Source organism: Nicotiana tomentosiformis, chromosome 8 (assembly GCF_000390325.3).
Source record: "Nicotiana tomentosiformis chromosome 8, ASM39032v3, whole genome shotgun sequence".
NCBI lineage: Eukaryota > Viridiplantae > Streptophyta > Magnoliopsida > Solanales > Solanaceae > Nicotiana > Nicotiana tomentosiformis.
This window is the reverse complement of record NC_090819.1, coordinates 25398882-25417252: the sequence shown is the minus strand read 5'-3', so window position 1 is coordinate 25417252 and position 18371 is coordinate 25398882. Positions and strand designations below refer to the sequence as shown.

General features: G+C 36.0%; 2 protein-coding genes and 1 non-coding gene across 3 annotated transcripts; 2 read left to right on the top strand and 1 right to left on the bottom strand.

Moving 5' to 3' along the window:
• The first annotated feature begins 2434 nt into the window (after positions 1-2434).
• Positions 2435-6119, top strand: LOC104115563 (LIM domain-containing protein PLIM2c-like). Its single transcript, XM_009626233.4, has 5 exons — positions 2435-2753; positions 3646-3745; positions 3839-3867; positions 4026-4115; positions 5758-6119. The coding sequence occupies exons 1-5, from the start codon at positions 2619-2621 to the stop codon at positions 6025-6027; spliced, it is 624 nt and encodes a 207-aa protein (XP_009624528.1). The 5' UTR covers positions 2435-2618; the 3' UTR covers positions 6028-6119.
• Positions 6120-7031: 912 nt separating this feature from the next.
• LOC104115562 (uncharacterized) lies at positions 7032-9512 on the top strand. Its single transcript, XM_009626232.4, has 2 exons — positions 7032-7230; positions 9151-9512. Exons 1-2 carry the CDS (start codon positions 7117-7119, stop codon positions 9283-9285), a joined length of 249 nt encoding a protein of 82 aa, XP_009624527.1. The 5' UTR covers positions 7032-7116; the 3' UTR covers positions 9286-9512.
• Positions 9513-10714: 1202 nt separating this feature from the next.
• Positions 10715-10788, bottom strand: TRNAV-CAC (transfer RNA valine (anticodon CAC)). Its single transcript has one exon. It is a non-coding gene; the product is annotated as a tRNA-Val (tRNA).
• Between the last annotated feature and the right edge of the window lie 7583 nt (positions 10789-18371).

Genomic DNA, 18371 nt, shown 5'->3' with positions numbered 1-18371 from the left:
TAGAAGAAGAAGGAGTAACAATGTTGGTTTGGGAAGTAGAACCACGTATATATACATATCCTAAACTACATAATCTACCACCTCTTCTACTCCTAACAGGAGTAGTTGAAGGGGGAAGTTCATCTACAATTATTACTCTGCGAGGATCTGGGTTTGATGAAGACATAATTATATAAGAAAATAATGCGTGCTGAAGAACAAGAACGATTAAAGAAAAAGAACACTGTAGATTGAAGATTTCGTGAAACTAAAAGCACATGAGGTATTTATAAGAAAAAGCAACCGTCATGTAAAGTAAGTCATGATGGAAACGTCATAATGAAACAGTCACTTCGTGACTGACGCAGCCGCAAGAAAGCCCTAAAAACCGCTGAAGAGTCGCAGACCCAATCGACGAAGGCCACGTGACACATACATTAAATGGAAGTGACATGCGACGCGTTGGTTCTGAAGAAGATGCAATGATATATGGGAAACGGCGGCAAAACATTCCCGCCATAAATATGTACCACTTTCCAAATATTCAATTGCAGAATATTCGGCAAGTGGGGGGACTATCTGTATTGGTAGAAAATAAATAATACACATGAAATTATATGTGGCTGATAGGGCATAATACGTGGATCACTAAGAAGATGACAACTGGAGTGTAATAATTAAAAGATGCACGAGTTACAAAAGGTACGAATAAATCACTCACGAGATGAAAGGACGCAGTTGCTCAAGCCTAAAATGTTCAATGAAGAGACACGGATGAAATAAATCAAGTCAATAAAAAGGGAAGATTCATGAACCTCCAATTAATGAGGAAGAAGAATCGGAACCGTTACAGAATCTTCATGGACAGTTACGATCGCCAATTATAACGTTTCATTTAATGTCATTAATGCTCATAATAACTCAGACATAAAAGGAATGAAATATTATCTTTGTAAACCCCTATATAAGGGAAGAGAATTTCACTTGTAAAGGCACGCTCTGATTCTTAGTGGAATACAGTTACTTTCTTTTGTTTTCAATTAATTATTTTCATATTTCTTGTCACGTTTATTTCCTTTCATATAATTGAGAAAGTACGGAATTTCTTGGTTATCGGTAACCCGAGTTCTTCTAAAAATAGGCTTTGACCGAGAATCTTATTTTTTGGTTAAACAAAAACAGTCAGGAGGTTTTGATTTGCCAGACACATTTCCTTCACTCAAATTTCTTCATCCTCTAACTGGTGCTAAGGCTGCAATGGAGAAAATACATCGCCAGCCAAATCGGCAAGGTTTTAGAGAGCGTTCTACAAGAGCATAAAGCTACAAGAAAAACAGTCAATAATAGGGATCATAAAGTGCACAAGGAAGATCTAGTAGATGTTCTGTTGAGAGTTCAAGAAAGTGGTGATCTTGAAGTTCCTATTACAACACACACTATCAAAGCTGTCATTCTGCTATGTTTTACAAGATCTCACTATTACTAGTTTCCTACAACAATTTGCAATAGAAAACGATGCATTTTCTTCAAAGGTAAACAAGAAAATACACAACATAGAGTTCCAACTTTAAAAGAGTAACCTGACTATTTAACCTTAAAAATTAACTTGATGCTTCAGAGATATCAGGCAATGAGTTTAACTTCTATTCACGTGACAGTATTAAAGATTTTTACACTATTAGTTCACCTAACCGTCCATAAAAAGTGGGAGTAGTAACCTAAAATATAAGAGAGTTACCTGTTACAACATGTTAAAATAGATTAATAATGTACTCTTTACTTTGTCAGTGCATATAAGTTAAATCGTTAGGAAAGATTGAAACCCTAATAAATCCTGTTAATTATATCCACCATTCATGTTTCCTGTTTCAAGGTATTGCAGGTTGAACTAAATGCAACCAAAACATTATTAACTAGAGTTTAAGCCCTTTGTACTAACGATGTAAAATGTTTACACAATCAGGTTACTTATAAGGAAATTAGAGATAAATCTCTACGATAAGTTTTAACGAATAACCTCATAAGAATGGTAAAGTTAAAACTGCACTAATAGTGTAAAAATCTTTCTACTGTCAGTCTATATAACTTATAACAACTATTTCATGAAACGTTATATAATGAATAAGCACTTCAGATACTTTTTTTTATACAGAAAAAATGGCATTTAGTACCTTCTTTTTTTGAAAAAAAAAATTACAAGAAAAGAAAGGAAAAATGCCAAGTTTGAACTAACATAACTACATAAAATGAATTACATTACAATCTTGTAATAAATGGGAAAAAGTCAAAGAAGGGCCTAAATTCACTCAAATTCAAGAGAATGAGAGGCAAATTGTACCTCCTAATATTTTGATCTCCCAATCACGTGTCCTAAAATCATCGGTGTAATAGCAGAATTCAACTAATTATTTTCCACAAGAAAAGTTAGTGAATTCTCCATTAGACAGGGTGTTTTCTTTGTTGTTTGTTTAATCTCAATAACAAAGAGAGGTTAGATATTATAAGAGGGCAGAAGACCTTTCTTGTTGAAGTTTTTTTCTCTGCCATTTCTAACTCTTAAAAAAGTTATTGAGATTGAATTTTCAGGTCTTCAAAACAAAAGCAGAGAAGACAGCAAAAAGAAAAAAGAATAGAGAACAATGGCATTCACAGGAACATTGGATAAATGCAAAGCTTGTGATAAGACTGTTTATTTTGTTGATTTGTTGACTGCTGATGGTATAACATACCATAAATCTTGCTTCAAATGCAGCCATTGCAAAGGCACTCTTGTGGTGCATTTTCTTTACCTTTTCTTACTTTTTTTGAGTTCTTTAAATATGTTGTTATTGCAATATGGACAGTGAAAATTTAACATAATTGGACCTAACTTGCTTAAGATTGAGGCGTATTAACAGTTGTTCTTGCTTCAACATCCCTTAGTTCAATTTTCAAGACATTGACCAAGAAGTTTTTCTTTATCTCAAATCTTTCTTGCTTGCTTATCCTTTCATTTCCTTTATATTTTACCTTCTATCTCCTTCAATCCTTAAGTATGGTTATGGAAAGGTCCCTAAAGCACCCTATTCCTCGACTCAAAATATTACCAACTACATTTAAGTTAGAGTCGGTTATAACACTACATTTAAACATTTATACCGGTCACATATTTTGTATTATGAGATACTAATTATAACCTACTAATTTACATTAGCTGTCAACCCTCTTCTTTTATCCATACTTAGGACCCGCAATGTGCATGCTCACACATGCGTGACATAGTGACAAAATTTTCACTTTCCTTATATTTATAATACAACAACAACAATAACAACCCAGTATAATTCCACTAGTGGAGTCTGGGAAGGTAGTGTGTACGCAAACTTTACCCCTATCCTGGGGTAGAGAGGCTGTTTCCAAATGACCCTCGGCATCCTTCCCTCCAAGAACTCTCCACTTTGCTCTTGGGGTGAATCGAACTCACGACCTCGTGGTTGGAATTGGAGGGTGCTTACCATCCTTATATTTATAATGAGAAGAGAAAATTGATGTACAGTTTTGATTTAATGTAGGATCATTGAGATTTTGGCTTTACGTACTCTTAATTCCTTATATTTTTGTATTTTTTATGTTTCTTTTTTCAATTTATGGGATAATCTAGCAATTATTATAATGTTATATATGTAGATGAGCAACTACTCATCCATGGATGGAGTCCTCTATTGTAAGCCACATTTCGAACAGCTTTTTAAGGAATGCGGAAATTTTAGCAAGAACTTTCAGACTAGTAAGACATCCTTTCCAATATATTAAGCTTCTTTACCAATCAATTTATTCATTTTTACTAATCATTTTTTACCCATGTAATTAAATATTTCAGCAGCTAAGCCTGAGAGGGAACATGCACTGGTATGTTTGTATCACACAACTCATGATATATCAACATAATCAATTTAAAAAAGAACAATTTTAATTAGCTTTGATTCTACATGACATTGCAAATGCAAAATTTTCTATTTTATTTTTCCATTAAAAAAAAAACTCTAATTTATAAATTTTTTGTGCAGACAAGGACTCCAAGCAAACTCTCTGCCATGTTCTCTGGAACCCAAGACAAATGTGCAGCCTGCAAAAAAACTGTCTATCCACTTGAAAAGGTTAATATCATTTATTTAGAAAACAAAATCATTAACTAGTTAAATTTAGTAGCCGTTTGGACATAAGAATTGTAAAATTCAAAAAAATGGTGAAAATTTTTTTCAAGTGAAAATAGTATTTGAAATTTACAGTTGTGTTTGGACATAAATTTCAGTTTGGGTTGTTTTCGAAGTTTTGTTAATGATTTGAGTGAAAATTTTGAAAAACAGTTTTTTAGAGTTTTTCAAATTTTTGAAAATTTTCAAAATGCATCTTCAAATGAAAATTGAAAATTTTATGAACAAACGCTGATTTCGAAAAAAAGTAAATTTTTTTTGGAAAAAACTTTCATCAAATTTTATGTCCAAACGGGCCCTAGTGTTGTGATCCCGTATTTAGTATGACAAAAGACATTTGTAGGAAATCCTTTTCACGAGGAAATTATACTTTGGTGTTTTGGTTACTACAATCAAAAGGGAGAAAAATGACTTTATTCACCTAGTAGCAAAAGTCATTTTTTAGGAAAATATTTTTCATAAGAAAATCATATTTTAATTACTACAATCAAGAGAGGAAATGGCTTTTCTCACCTATAGGCAAAAGTCATTTTTTCTACCATTATCTTTAATTTTTAACTTCATATTACTTTTGGAGTTATTATTAATCAATATTGCTCCAAACATTTATCGAAACAATTCACTAATTTATAATTTTATTAAATTTTAATACATATTTTTCCGAGAAATATCTCACCTATCAAACACCGAAAAATATCTTTCGGAAAAAATATTTGGAAAACGACTTCTGTCGTACAACAACATGACTGCTACTATATCTCAGTTTCAAACATGTTAGAATCGGCTATATGAATCATCTTCAAAGATTGGTAAAATGGATCTTGAAATTCTACGACTTCTGTCGTACAACAACATGACTATTACTATATCTCAGTTAGAAACAAGTTAGAATCGGCTATATGAATCATCTTCAAAGATTGGTAAAATGGATCTTGAAATTCTACGACTTCTATCGTACAACAACATGACTATTACTATATCTTAGTTTCAAACAAATTAGAATCGGCTATATGAATCATCTTCAAAGTTTGATAAAATTGATCTTGAAATTCTACGACTTCTGTCATACAACAACATGACTGCTACTATATCTCAGTTTCAAACATGTTAGAATCGGCTATACGAATCATCTTTAAAGATTGGTAAAATGGATCTTGAAATTCTACGACTTTTGTCGTACAACAACATGACTATTGCTATATCTCAGTTCAAAACAAGTTAGAATCGGGTATATGTATCATCTTCAAAGATTGGTAAAATAGATCTTGAAATTCTACGACTTCTGTCGTACAACAACATGACTATTACTATATCTCAGTTTCAAACAAGTTAAAATCGGCTATATGAATCATCTTCAAAGATTGGTAAAATGGATCTTGAAATTCTACGACTTATGTCGTACAACAATATGACTATTACTATATCTCAGTTTCAAACAAGTTAAAATCGGCTATATGAATCATCTTCAAAGATTGATAAAATGGATCTTGAAATTCTACGACTTTTGTTGTACAATATGACTATTACTATATCTCAGTTCAAAACAAGTTAGAATCGACTATATCTCAGTTCAATTCTATTTCAGGTGACAATGGAAGGAGAATCATTCCACAAGTCATGTTTCAAGTGTGCTCATGGAGGGTGTCCACTAACACATGCAACTTATGCTTCACTTGATGGAGTCCTTTATTGCAAGCACCATTTTGCTCAACTCTTCATGGAAAAAGGCACTTATCAACATGTTCTTGAAGCTGCAAATCATAAGAAGATTAATAATGAGGCTACTAATAAGGAAACAATTGATGAACAACCAGAAAAGGAACCTGATGAGGAGGAAGAGTCACAACAATCCTAAATTATTTGATCAAATCATTTTCTTAAAACAAAATTAATCCAAATTGTTTCTGTGTTTCTCATCAGTAAATAAAGTTTTTCTTTTCTTTTTGTGATCCTTCCTTATTGTAAACATATTTCTTTCTTTCTTTATTTACGCTTCTTTAATTTCGAGCTTGTACACATGTTAAAAAGATATATTCTTTATGAAATAAATTTGATCGTAGATAATGGGACATTGATTTCAAGTTATATGACCGTATTGGACTGGGCATGAGTAATAAGAAAGTAAAAAAAGACTTAAAAATTTTGATGTCTAAAATATGTCATTGCAAAAAAAAAAAAAGCAAGAAGTTTAAATTAAATTATTTTTAAATATTAAAAAAAATATTTTTTTGGACAAATTAAATCGAAAATCGTGTCATATAAAATGGGATATTTCTGTTTTCCTTTCTTTTAGTGAAAAATGCAAAAAAGAAATATGTTTAGAGTTTAGACTAGGGGTCCAAATGAGCGAGTTGAGCCGATTTTGGGCGAGTTAAAATAGGCTAGGTCAATAAATGGGCGTGTCATTTGACCCGTCCAAAAGTTACTTGGGTTGGGATGAGCTGGGTCAAGATGCATTAAAATTTGGGTCATAATCCAACACGCCCAACTCTTACCAAACTTTAATTAATGTGTTATTTTCTTATAAATTGTATAACTACTAAATAAAACCTTTTTGTTTTTTGTTATGGTCATATATATAACATATCAAACAAAAAAGAATTATTTTAAAAATATTTTGACAAAGTTATTCATGGATCAATTTAAACTAAAAATTTAACTTTAGATGGATTGAATATTATGTTGGGTCAAGATAGATTGAGATTTTAATAAATAGATGGGTTGGACGGGTCAATTGGGTTTGGGCCAAATTTGACGGCACTAGTTTAGACTTTAGACCCTCAAAGAGATTTCAAAAAGAGTAATGTACTTTCTAAACTCTTCCAATCACTTCTATTACTTTTAAATTCTCTCTTCGTTTTTTCTACCTCCAATAGTTTCATTATTTCTTAAAACGAACCCTGCTTTTTCTCTCTCCCGAGCTCAGAATTCGCTAAGAAAAAAAATGAACGCCAGAACTGATAAACTCGTAAGAAGGACGACTATGGTGGCTACTGTTACTGCTTCTTATTTTCTTCTCACTGCTGATTATGGCACTGAACCCAATGTTCTTGACCCGGTAAAATTTCCTTCAATTTTCATTTATAATTGCATGTTGATGTTTTAATCTTGAATCTCATTTTTTTTTTTGTTTTTACTTCGTCATTTTGTGTGTGACTAGTTGATCGTGAAATTTATTACTCCGTATTTGGTTTTGAATTAGTATAAAGGTGAAAAATTAGTTGTGCTGCTGTAGAGGAAATGATCTCCTGTGCCTAATTATAATTTGAGTTAAAAAAAATCTCTCTACAAAGATTCGCTGTGTTTTATTAATTGTGTTATTGTTTACTGATCTCCTGTGAAAAGGACTACAAAAACCAAATCTCCTGCTGCTGTATGGGGGTAAAGAAATCTCAAAGCCATTGAGTCAGTTGGGCTTAAATCATTAAAAAAAAAAAAAAAATCTCAATTGATTGGGAAAATCTACTGTTAATAGTCACAAATGTCTCTGAATAAGTTGCCTTCTCTTACATATCCGGTGAAGAATTTAGCCTTTCTTGTTTGGATTGGTCCTGCCTTTTCTGGAGTTTTTTAGAATTATGGCCTTACCCGCGGAGTTACCTTTTCTTTCCCTTTGTAAATTAGCATATTAGAATAGAAAAATGTAATGGAGTGAACAAATAGGTTGGTTTGTTCTGGAACATACTGTAGGAACTTGGTAATCGGAATATTGGAGTAATACAAGAAGAATTACGCCTCAATCTCAAGTAAGTTGGTGTTGGATATATGAATCCCCACCGACCATGTCATTCCATTTAATATTATCTATGGCCAATGTTATGCAAAAATGAAAATGAAAATAAAGGTATTGGAAGTTCTCTATATTTTCTGGTAGCACATACTTCATCTGTTTCGATTCGTGGCAACAATTCTATCTGGGGAGTCAAAAAGGTTCGTTCACCTTTTGCACTTGTACCCACTACTCATACTCGAGTTAGTTTATGCGCAGATGCATGGGACTCTGGAATTTTGCAGTTGGAAGTTTATTTCTCATAAATTGACTTCTAGTCTGTGCTGGGTAGTAGTATTCACATGCTCTATTGGAATTGTGTGTCTGGAAGTAGTAAAGACTATAGGCCAACTTGTTTTTCCTTAATGTCTCTTTTGCCCAAAACTAGTGTGGCCTCTCTTTGCGCACAAGTAATGTAGTGGCAGACTTGTCTAACTCTGTCTTTGACCCTTGGAGCTATAAAAGTCCTGGTGGTTATAGTTGACTAAACATTACATAGTCTGCATAATATATCAGCTGCTGTATTTTTTGCACTCACTTCGTCTGAAATTGTCTTTATTGCTTCTTATAAAACCCACAAAGAAATTTCATGGTTCTTTTTGAAATAGCTTGGCAATCTAATTAGTTGAACGGTACATTCAATGAGTTTTGTGACAGATTTGTTAATTATATAGCTTGCGGTTTTATCACGGACTTGAGAGTTTGGTAGGTTGCAGTTTAACGTATACGTCATCAGTCTTCCATGCAAAACGTCCTTTGCTGGTATTATTGCTCCTGCTCTCTTAGACTGTAGATATCCTTACCAATGATCCCATGTCTTGCAGTTTTGGATAACGAACTTGGTAGTGTTGAGTCTCCTCCCCTACCCTAGTGCATTCATCGTTGGACATCATAGAGATCCCCCTAGTTGTCATGTGGTTGGTTGGTTTGTTGAATTTTAAGGAAGCCTTCTATACTTTCTTAGATATTGAAAATGATCTTTCAAACCTCATTCCAGGTAGAAGGCGCATCTGTTTAAATTGCTGCAGTGTTGGGAAATACTAGCATAGCATATTAGAAATTGTCATCTCCTATAGTAGGACTGAGAAAGTTCTCTCTTTTTCCTCTCATAGTTATTATCAAGTCACCTTTCAAGAATTTGCTTCATTTTTTTGCATATTCTTTGCAATAAGCTTTTCCTGATGTGTTGTTCTGCTTTTAAAATGTCAGATTAAAAATGCAATACTGTCAGCAGAACATTCTCTGAAAGAGTCGATCTTTGGACCAAAGAGAGGTGTTCAAGAACGCGAGACTGAGAAATTGGCGCCTAGCTTGTCGGAGAAACATCAAAAGTCTGGCGGTTAGCTTGTTTTCTCGTCCAAGGAGGCAGAATGTAGGACTACAGCAACCCAACATCTGTAATTCTACTTTAGTTTCTGAATACTTTTTCTTCTTTGGGTGAATGTGAATATTAGAATTGTCCTTGTTTAAGCATATTACTGATGCTGTAAATGTGATCGATGCTGGAGCGTGTTTATTTTGGTATCCAGGGATCTGTCATCAGTTGAATGAATTACACTTTTTGTCTATAACCTGACAAGCTCACCTTCACGTGAGCTGTTATTCTCATGAGTTTAACTCTTTCAAGAAAAACTCAGTTTAAAAGAGTATTAATGTCTAAACCAAGGTGCAGTATCCATTTAGGGGTCTTAGGTGTATAACCAGAGCCTGTGGAAATTCATGAAATATGTGTATTTTTTTTGGCCATCATGAATGAATTGCTTCTGCCTTCTGGAGTGCGACATGTAGGAACAGGGTTTGGTTTGGTTTCCATAAAAACCGAACTAACCCGACTCATGTACACTCCTAATTTGCATGAAGTTTCTTAGTGCACATTTTCGTGTCATACTTCAGCCAAACCTGCACTGAACAGCGCCTGATGTGTTAGATTAGATGCATGTCGCGAGTTCAAACTCTATTACGGACCAAAATCTTGATTCAAGTAGAGAAGGAAAGAAAAGCGAGGCCGTTAACCACAGAGTTTTAAACTGCGTGTCAGTTTGCCCTCGGGATTTCTTGATTATCGACACGTGTAATAACAAAGAGCGAGTTCAAACTCTATTACGGACCAAAATCTTGATTCAAGTAGAGAAGGAAAGAAAAGCGAGGCCGTTAACCACAGAGTTTTAAACTGCGTGTCAGTTTGCCCTCGGGATTTCTTGATTATCGACACGTGTAATAACAAAGATCTGGGAATAAGAAATACAAAGAAGATTTCTTGATTATCATAAAAACAAAAAACAAAAAGTTTAGAAAGCTTCGGTTTTCGAAAGTAACTAGGGAGAGGAACAGAAACTAGTTCTTATCCACCCAATATGGAAGCATTGATCAGTCGAAATCTTTTCTTTCAGAAATAGCCTCTTTCAACTAAGCAAATAAGACTCCTGGAGTTGAGTTCAAATTCAGTGACTCCATTCTTCTGTATTGGCTAATGGAAGTCGAGGAAGCAAATTGGCATGACAATCGTAAATTTAACACACTTTCTCTTAGGTAATCCAATTTGGAGAAAAAGGTTTTCGAGCTGCTACTTGTATCTTGCAGTAATTTGCTACTGCTAAATCACAAGCTGATTAATTCATAAGAAAAAATTATCCATGCTTGCCTTAACATTTTACATTTTGTAGCAAACGGAAAAAAAAAACTAAAAGGAAAAAGGAAGAATGAAAGTGAAGAAAAACAAAGGAAAGAATGTCTGTGTGAAGGAAAAAAGAGAAAATTGGAAAAAAAAGGAGAATGTCTGAGCCCGGGTTCGAACCGGGGACCTCTAGTGTGTGAGACTAGCGTGATAACCGACTACACCACCCAGACTTATCTGTTCGTTTAATTAGTTTATGCTATTCTTATTTCATAATAAAATCAACTAATGTATCTTAATTAGTCCGAGCATTCACACAATTGATAAGGGAACAGATAATACACGGTTTAGAGTGTCCTAATTGTTTAAAGAACTTTTTTACCGTTTTGCTTTCGAGGAGCTTTTGGTCATATATGAAATTTATGTCATTAGAATATATATGAAGAACATTTAGTATTTATTATTGTTGTTGTAATATGGATCTAAGATGAACTTAAATAAAGCGGCATAGTATTCATATAACCGGCATCAATTTTGCGAAATTAAGGGATAATTGTTGTTGTCACACACCAACATACTTTTTCTTCTAATTAATTTTCTGGTTTACTTTTTGAGGCATCTATCTTTACTATCATCATTGTCGGCTTGCAATCCTCATCTTTTTGTTCTTGATGAAAACATTAAACATGTAAACAGTATAATATATTTTAAAATCCCACAAGTGTGATCTGGGAAGGTAGTGTGTACGAAAACCTTACCCCTACCCTGAAGGGATAGAGAGGCTGTTTCTGATAGACCCTCGGCTCAAAAAAACGAAAAGAGACTAACACAAATGAACAACCTACTAGAGATGCCACAGTTACAAACCTGATCAACAAAATTATGAGCAAGCTTAATAAGGCTCAGAGATGACAGACAGCAACATTGGCGCAATGAATTGCAATATAATAAAATGAGTTTAACTAATATATATTTGTTATAAAATATAGCTCAAAGTAACAATATAAAACAAGGAAAAACAAGTTAAGAGATATATAGAGAAAGAGAAAAGAGATTCTTATTTCTTCTTCAATTGTGTGTATTTTCCTATCTATTACAAGACTTTTATATAGACATGAAAAGTGAAGAAAAATATGTCATTGAATATGTCATTAAGCATAGAAATATGTCATTGAATATGTCATTAAGCATTTGAGAAGATCATGGAGGAAGAGTAGACATCCACCATAATTTGATTTTTCTTATAACAATCCCCCTTGGATGTCCATAGATAATGTGCCTCGTTAAAACCTTATTAGAAAAAAATCATATGGGAAAAAAATCTTAGTGAAGGAAAAAGAGTACACATATTTAGAAATACGCCTTTTGGTTGCCTCATTAAAAACCTTGCAAGGAAAACCCAGTGGGACAAAATGTTATAAAGGAAAAAGAGTAAAACACGTATTAATTCCCCCTGATGAGAGCATCAATTCACATCCTTGAGCCTTCGCATCCCAATCTTGTACACTAGTTTCTTGAAGGTTGATGTCGGTAGAGATTTGCTGAACAAATCAACCATATTATCACTTGAACGGATCTGTTACACATTGATATCACCATTCTTTTGAAGATCATGTGTGAAAAATAACTTTGGTGTAATGTGCTTTGTCTTATCTCCTTTTATGAATCCTCCCTTTAATTGGGCTATGCATGCTGCATTGTCTTCATACAAAATTATGGGTAATTTATCACACTTCAAACCACATTTGTCTCGAATAAGGTGTATTATAGACCTCAACCATACACATTCTCGACTTGCTTCATGAATAGAAATTATCTCAACATGATTAGATGAAGTAGCCACGATTGATTACTTAGTCGATCGCCAAGATATGGCAGTGCCTCCATATGTAAACACATAGCCTGTTTGAGATCGAGCCTTGTGTAGGTCAGATAAATACCCAGCATCGGCATAACCAACAAGATCGGGACTGCAATCATTACCATAAAATAATCCCATATCGGTAGTCCCTTTTAGATACCGCAATATGTGTTTGATTCCATTCTGTGATGACCCAAAATGTCATCTTTAAAGTTAATAATTAATTATGTATTCTAAGACCCCAAAAATTACTATTTATCATTACTCGACTTGCGTGTGCAATCCGTAAAATTTTTCGAAAAGTTTTTATATGAAAAATGGATTAAAATGTGAATTAGCGCTTTAAAACTCAACTGAGTTGACTTTGGTCAATATTTTGAGAAAACGGACTCGGATCAATATTTTGACAGTTACGGTAGGTCCGTATCGTAATTTGGGATTTGGGCGTATTCCCGGAATCAAATTCGGAGGTCCCTAGCCCGAGATATGGAATTTTGATGAAAAATTAAAGATTTTAAAAGCTTAAGTTCAAATAGTGACCGGGTATCGAATTATGTGAAAATGACCCCGAAATAGAATTTTGATAATTCCAACAGCTTCGTATGGTGATTTTAGACTTAGAAGTGTGATAGAAATTTTAATTGGAAGTCCGTATTGAAATTTGGTTTGAAATGGCTAAAATAGGAATTTATGTTTGGAAGTTTGACCGGGGAGTTGACTTTTATATATCGGGGTCGGAATCCAATTTCAAAAATTTTTATAGCTCCATTATGTCATTTATGATTTGTGTGCAAAATTTGAGGTCAATCGGACTTGATTTGATAGGTTTCGACATCGAATGTAGAAGTTGGAAATTCTTAGTTTCATTAAGCTTGAATTGGAGCATAATTCGCGATTTTAACATCGTTTTATGTGATTTGAGGTTTCAAATAAGTTCGTATGATGTTTTAGAATTTGTTGGTATATTTGGTTGAGGTCTCGAGGGCCTCGGGTGAGTTTCGATTAGTTAACGGATCAAATATTGGACTTAAAAAGTTGCTGCAATTTTCCTCTTCTGCTGGATATTCTGGATTGTGATCGAGCCCAAGATTGAGCCCAGATATCGAGCCCAGGGTCGACGGCCAGGGTCGAAGCCAGAGACGAGGCTCATGATCGATTCCATGATCGAAGGCCCAACCTCGATGCCATGATCGAAGGCCCAGCCTCGATGCCATGATCGATGCCATGATTGAAGGCCCATGCTCGAGGCCATGATCGAAGGACCAGACTCGATGCCATAATCGAGGCCATGACCGAGGTCCAGGCTCGAGCCTGTGATCGAAGCCACGATCGAGGCCTAGGCTCGAAGGCCATGATCGAAGCCACGATCGAGGCCCAGTTCCGAAGGTTGCCTGGGCAGATTTATAAAAGAGGGCATTCGTCCCATTCGCCATTTTTAACAAACTAGAGCTTGAGCAGATGCGATTTTTGATAGATTTTCAAGGAAAGACATTGGGGTAAGTGATTCTAACTCGGATTTGGTATATATATATACACAAATATATCATTTTTTTTTTACCATTTAATTAGTGTTTTGAGATTGAAATTTTGGAAAAAATTTAAAAATCTCATAAAAACGAATTTTTGAGATTTCGGTGTTGATTCATAGTCGGATTTGAGTGAAACTGGTATGGTTGGACTCGTAATTGAATGGGTTTTCGGATTTTGTAAGTTTCGCCGGATTCCAAGATGTGGGCCCCCCGGGCAATTTTTGAGTTAATTTCAGATTTTATTGAAAAATGTAGTATTATTTTATGAAATTGATTCCTATAAATTTTGTTGACTGTATCGAATTAATTATGACTAGATTCGAGTCGATTGGAGTCGAAAAATCGAGGAAAAAATATACTACTTGGTTAAATTAGAGCAAGTCGAGGTAAGTGACTTGTCTAACCTTGTATGAGGGAAATTTCTCCTAGGATTGGTATTAATTGTTATGTGATGAAAGTCGTGTACACGAGGTGACGAGTGTGTACACGGGATAAATGTGAAAGATTATAATTTTAAATTGTGTAGATCACTGTTGCACATTTATTAAATTATTTTATCTTGTTATATTCTTCATCATTGATCTGAGATATATACTTTAAATTTGTTTGACCTTTTCCTGCTAATTGTTTTACCTGTTTAGTTGAAACTTGATTTCTTTTATTCTGTGCATTATTTGAAGGTTGATTTTCTTTAAATTAAATATTATTAATATGAAGTATTTGGCATTTTTAAATTTGATATTGAAGCAATGTATTAAAGATTTTGAAATATTATTTTCCTGAATTATTCATTCCTGAATATTTTTGTAAGATTTTCGTACTCATTGTGATGGAGCTGTGAGCTCTTTATTGTGGAAAAATATTATTGATGATTTATTTTGGCATGAGTCGTGAGCTCTTTATTGTGAAAAAAATATTATTGTTGAATTATTTTGGCAAATTAAATTATTTGAGCACTTGATGTGCAAATTGTGATATTGATACGCATACGGTGGTATAATGTCTGGGTATTGAAACGCATGCAGTGAGATAAGGGTGGCTTGATACGTGTGGCTAGTAGGGGGAACTACTAGAAGTCATGCGGTGTGATAAGGATGGCTAAAACGCGTGATGCTATTTCGGGAAAAAATATTTTCTTTAAAATAAATTGTGAAGGCTCCCGTGGTGAGATAAGAAAATGAGATATTGTGAATTTATTTATGATTTGGGATTACGAGGCGGTACCTCGGGAGTGCCGTTGTTGATATTGATTTATGGCCGCAGTTGCATTTGATTATTTGTTGTGATTTTCTTAAAGTTGAAAGAAATTCTGTTTTGATTCCACGAGATATTATTTGCCATTATTTTGTGTAATTAAATGGTGACATGCTACTTGATTCATTTCTATTTTTATTTTATTTTATTATATTGTTAAACATTTTACCATGCAATTATTATTTTTCAGTAGGGCCTGACCTTACCTCGTCACTACTCTACCGAGGTTAGGCTTGGCACTCACTGGGTATCGCTGTGGTGTACTCATACTACGCTTCTGCATATCTTTTTGTGCATATCCAGGTATTCCTTACCAGCCCCGACATCAGTGAGTTACCTGTACACGGAGACTTCAAGGTATATCTGCCAGCGTCCGCAGACTTCGGAGTCCCCTTCTATTATTATTATGTTGCTTCCTTATTTTTTTAGACCTTGATATATATAGAGACATTGAGGATAAAATTCTTAAAAGCTTGTGACTTATTTCTACTAGGTTTTGGGAGTTGCAATTATTTAAAGTTTCAGATTTCTATTTTTTTTCGCATTAATAAGCTTACCTAGTCTTAGAGACTAGGTGCCATCACGACATCCTATGGAGGGAATTTGGGGTCGTGACAAGTTGGTATCAGAGCTCTAGGTTCATAGGTGTTATGAGTCACAAGCAGGTTTAGTAGAGTCTTGCAGATCGGTACAGAGATGTCTGTACTTATATTCGAGAGGCTATGGAACTGTTAGGAAATATTCACTTCTTTGATTCCTTATCGTGCGTATTTGTTGACTTCAGAATTTTAAACCATTGTCTTTCTATTCTCTCATAGATGGTGAGGACATGCAACACTGGATTCGATGATCAGACACCCACGCCCCCTGTTGGAGCCGCAAGAGGCCGGGGTCGGGGCAGAGGCCGAGCCAGAGGCCGAGGAAGACCACGTGGTGCAGCCAGAGCCCCTGCACGAGCTGCTGCATCAGAGCCACCAGTAGCTCCAGTTGGAGAGCAGGCACCTGAGACGCCTGTTACTAATCCTGCACTTCAGGAGACTCTTGCCTAGTTTTTGAGCATGTTTGTCACTCTAGCTCAGGCAGGGTTGATTCCACTTGCTCCTGCCACATCTTAGGCCGGGGGAGGAGCACAGACTCCCGTCGCCTATACTCCAGAACCATGGGCCCAAGTTGACCGTGCCCCAGAGGTTATACCAGTGCAACCAGTTGTCCCAGTTCGACCTGAGATTAGGACAACAGTTTCAGAGGGGGAGTAGCTCATGCTCGAGAGGTACAAGAAGTACCACCCTCCCACTTTTAGCAGTTTAGCTTCAGAGGATGCTCAGGGTTTTCTGAAGGAATGTCACTATATCCTTCGTACTATGGGTATTGTGGATTCCAGTGGGGTTTCTTTCATAACATTCCAGTTTAGAGGAGCAGCCTACTAGTGGTGGCGAACATATGAGTTGGATAGTCCGTTGAGGCAGCTTCACTCACTTGGACTCAATTTTCAAATATGTTCTTAAGGGAGTATGTTCCTCAGAGTCTTAGAGATGCATGGCGCGTAGAGTTTAAGCAGCTGCGCCAAGGTTCTATGACCGTGTCATAGTATGCGGTCTCATTCAGTGATTTGGCTAGGCATGCACCAGCCTTAGTTGCTACTGTTCGAGAGCGGGTTCACAGATTTATTGAGGGTCTCCACCCTAGTATCAGATACAGTATGGCCCGAGAGTTAGAGATGGACATCACATACCAACAAGTGGTGTCAATTGCTAGGAGATTGGAAGGTATGCGGACTCGAGAGAGGGAAGAGAGGGAAGCTAAGAGACCCCGGGATTCTGGCACATATAACAATTCTCATGCCCCAGTTGCAGCCCGTCATAGTAGAGGTTATGTGATCCGTCCTATTCATTCAGCACTTCCAGCTTCCAGTAGTGTTACGGATACTCTCAGACCTCAGGTTCCATATTATGCACCGCCAGTGTCAACTGTACCTCCTGTATGGGGTGATTTCAGCGGACAGTCTAGTCGATCAGGCCTGAGTCAGTCCCAGCAGTCACGTCCTTCAAGGGCTTAATTTGAGTGTGGTGACACTCGTCATATTATGAGAGATTGCCCCAGATTTAGGAGGGGTGCACCTCCATAAATTTTTCAGGCCCCACCTATTCCACAGAGCCCTCAGGCTTCCCAGGCCATGATTACTGCACCAGTTGCCACTCCACCTGCACAGCCAACTAGAGGTGGAGGTTGGGCGGGTAGAGGTCGCCCTAGAGGGGGAGGCCAGGCCAGATATTATGCCTTTCCTGCTAGGACAGATGTCGTTGCATCTGATTCTATTATCACAGGTATTATTTCGATCTGTCATAGAGATGCATCCGTCTTATTTGATCCAGGCTCCACGTGATTCCTTGAGTTCTTCTGTTTATGTATCTACACCCGTGGGTGAATCTATTATTGTGGACCGCGTGTATCGATCGGGTTTAATTGTTATCAGTAGTTTTGAGACCGGAGCTGATTTATTATTGCTCAGTATGGTGGATTTTGATATTATTTTAGGCATGGACTGGTTGTCGCCCTACCATGCCATTCTTGATTGTTACGCCAAGATAGTAACGTTGTCTATGCCAGGTCTACCGCGGCTAGAGTGGAGATGTACCTCGGATCATGTTCCTAGCAGGGTTATTCCATTTCTTAAAGATCAACGAATGGTTGAGAAAGGATGTGATGTGTATCTGGCCTATGTGAGAGTTGTTAGTATTGATACTCCTACCGTGGAGTCAGTTCCTATAGTAAGGAATTTTCCTGATGTATTTCCAGCGGACCTTCCGGGTATGCCACCCGATAGGAATATTAATTTTGGTATTGATTTGTTATCGGGCACTCAGCCCATTTCTATTCCACCATATCGTATGGCCCCAGCATAGTTGAAAGAATTAAAAGAACAATTATAGAAATTGCTGGATAAGGGCATCATTAGGCCCAGTGTATCGCCTTGGGGTGCTCCTGTCTTATTTGTAAAGAAGAAGGATAGTTCTATGCGGATATGTATTGATTACCGCCAGCTGAACAAGGTTACAGTGAAGAACAAGTATCCATTGCCACGTATTGATGGCCTATTTGATCAGCTTCAGGGTGCCAGAGTGTTCTCTAAGATCGACTTGCGTTCAAGCTATTATCAGTTGAAGATTCGGGA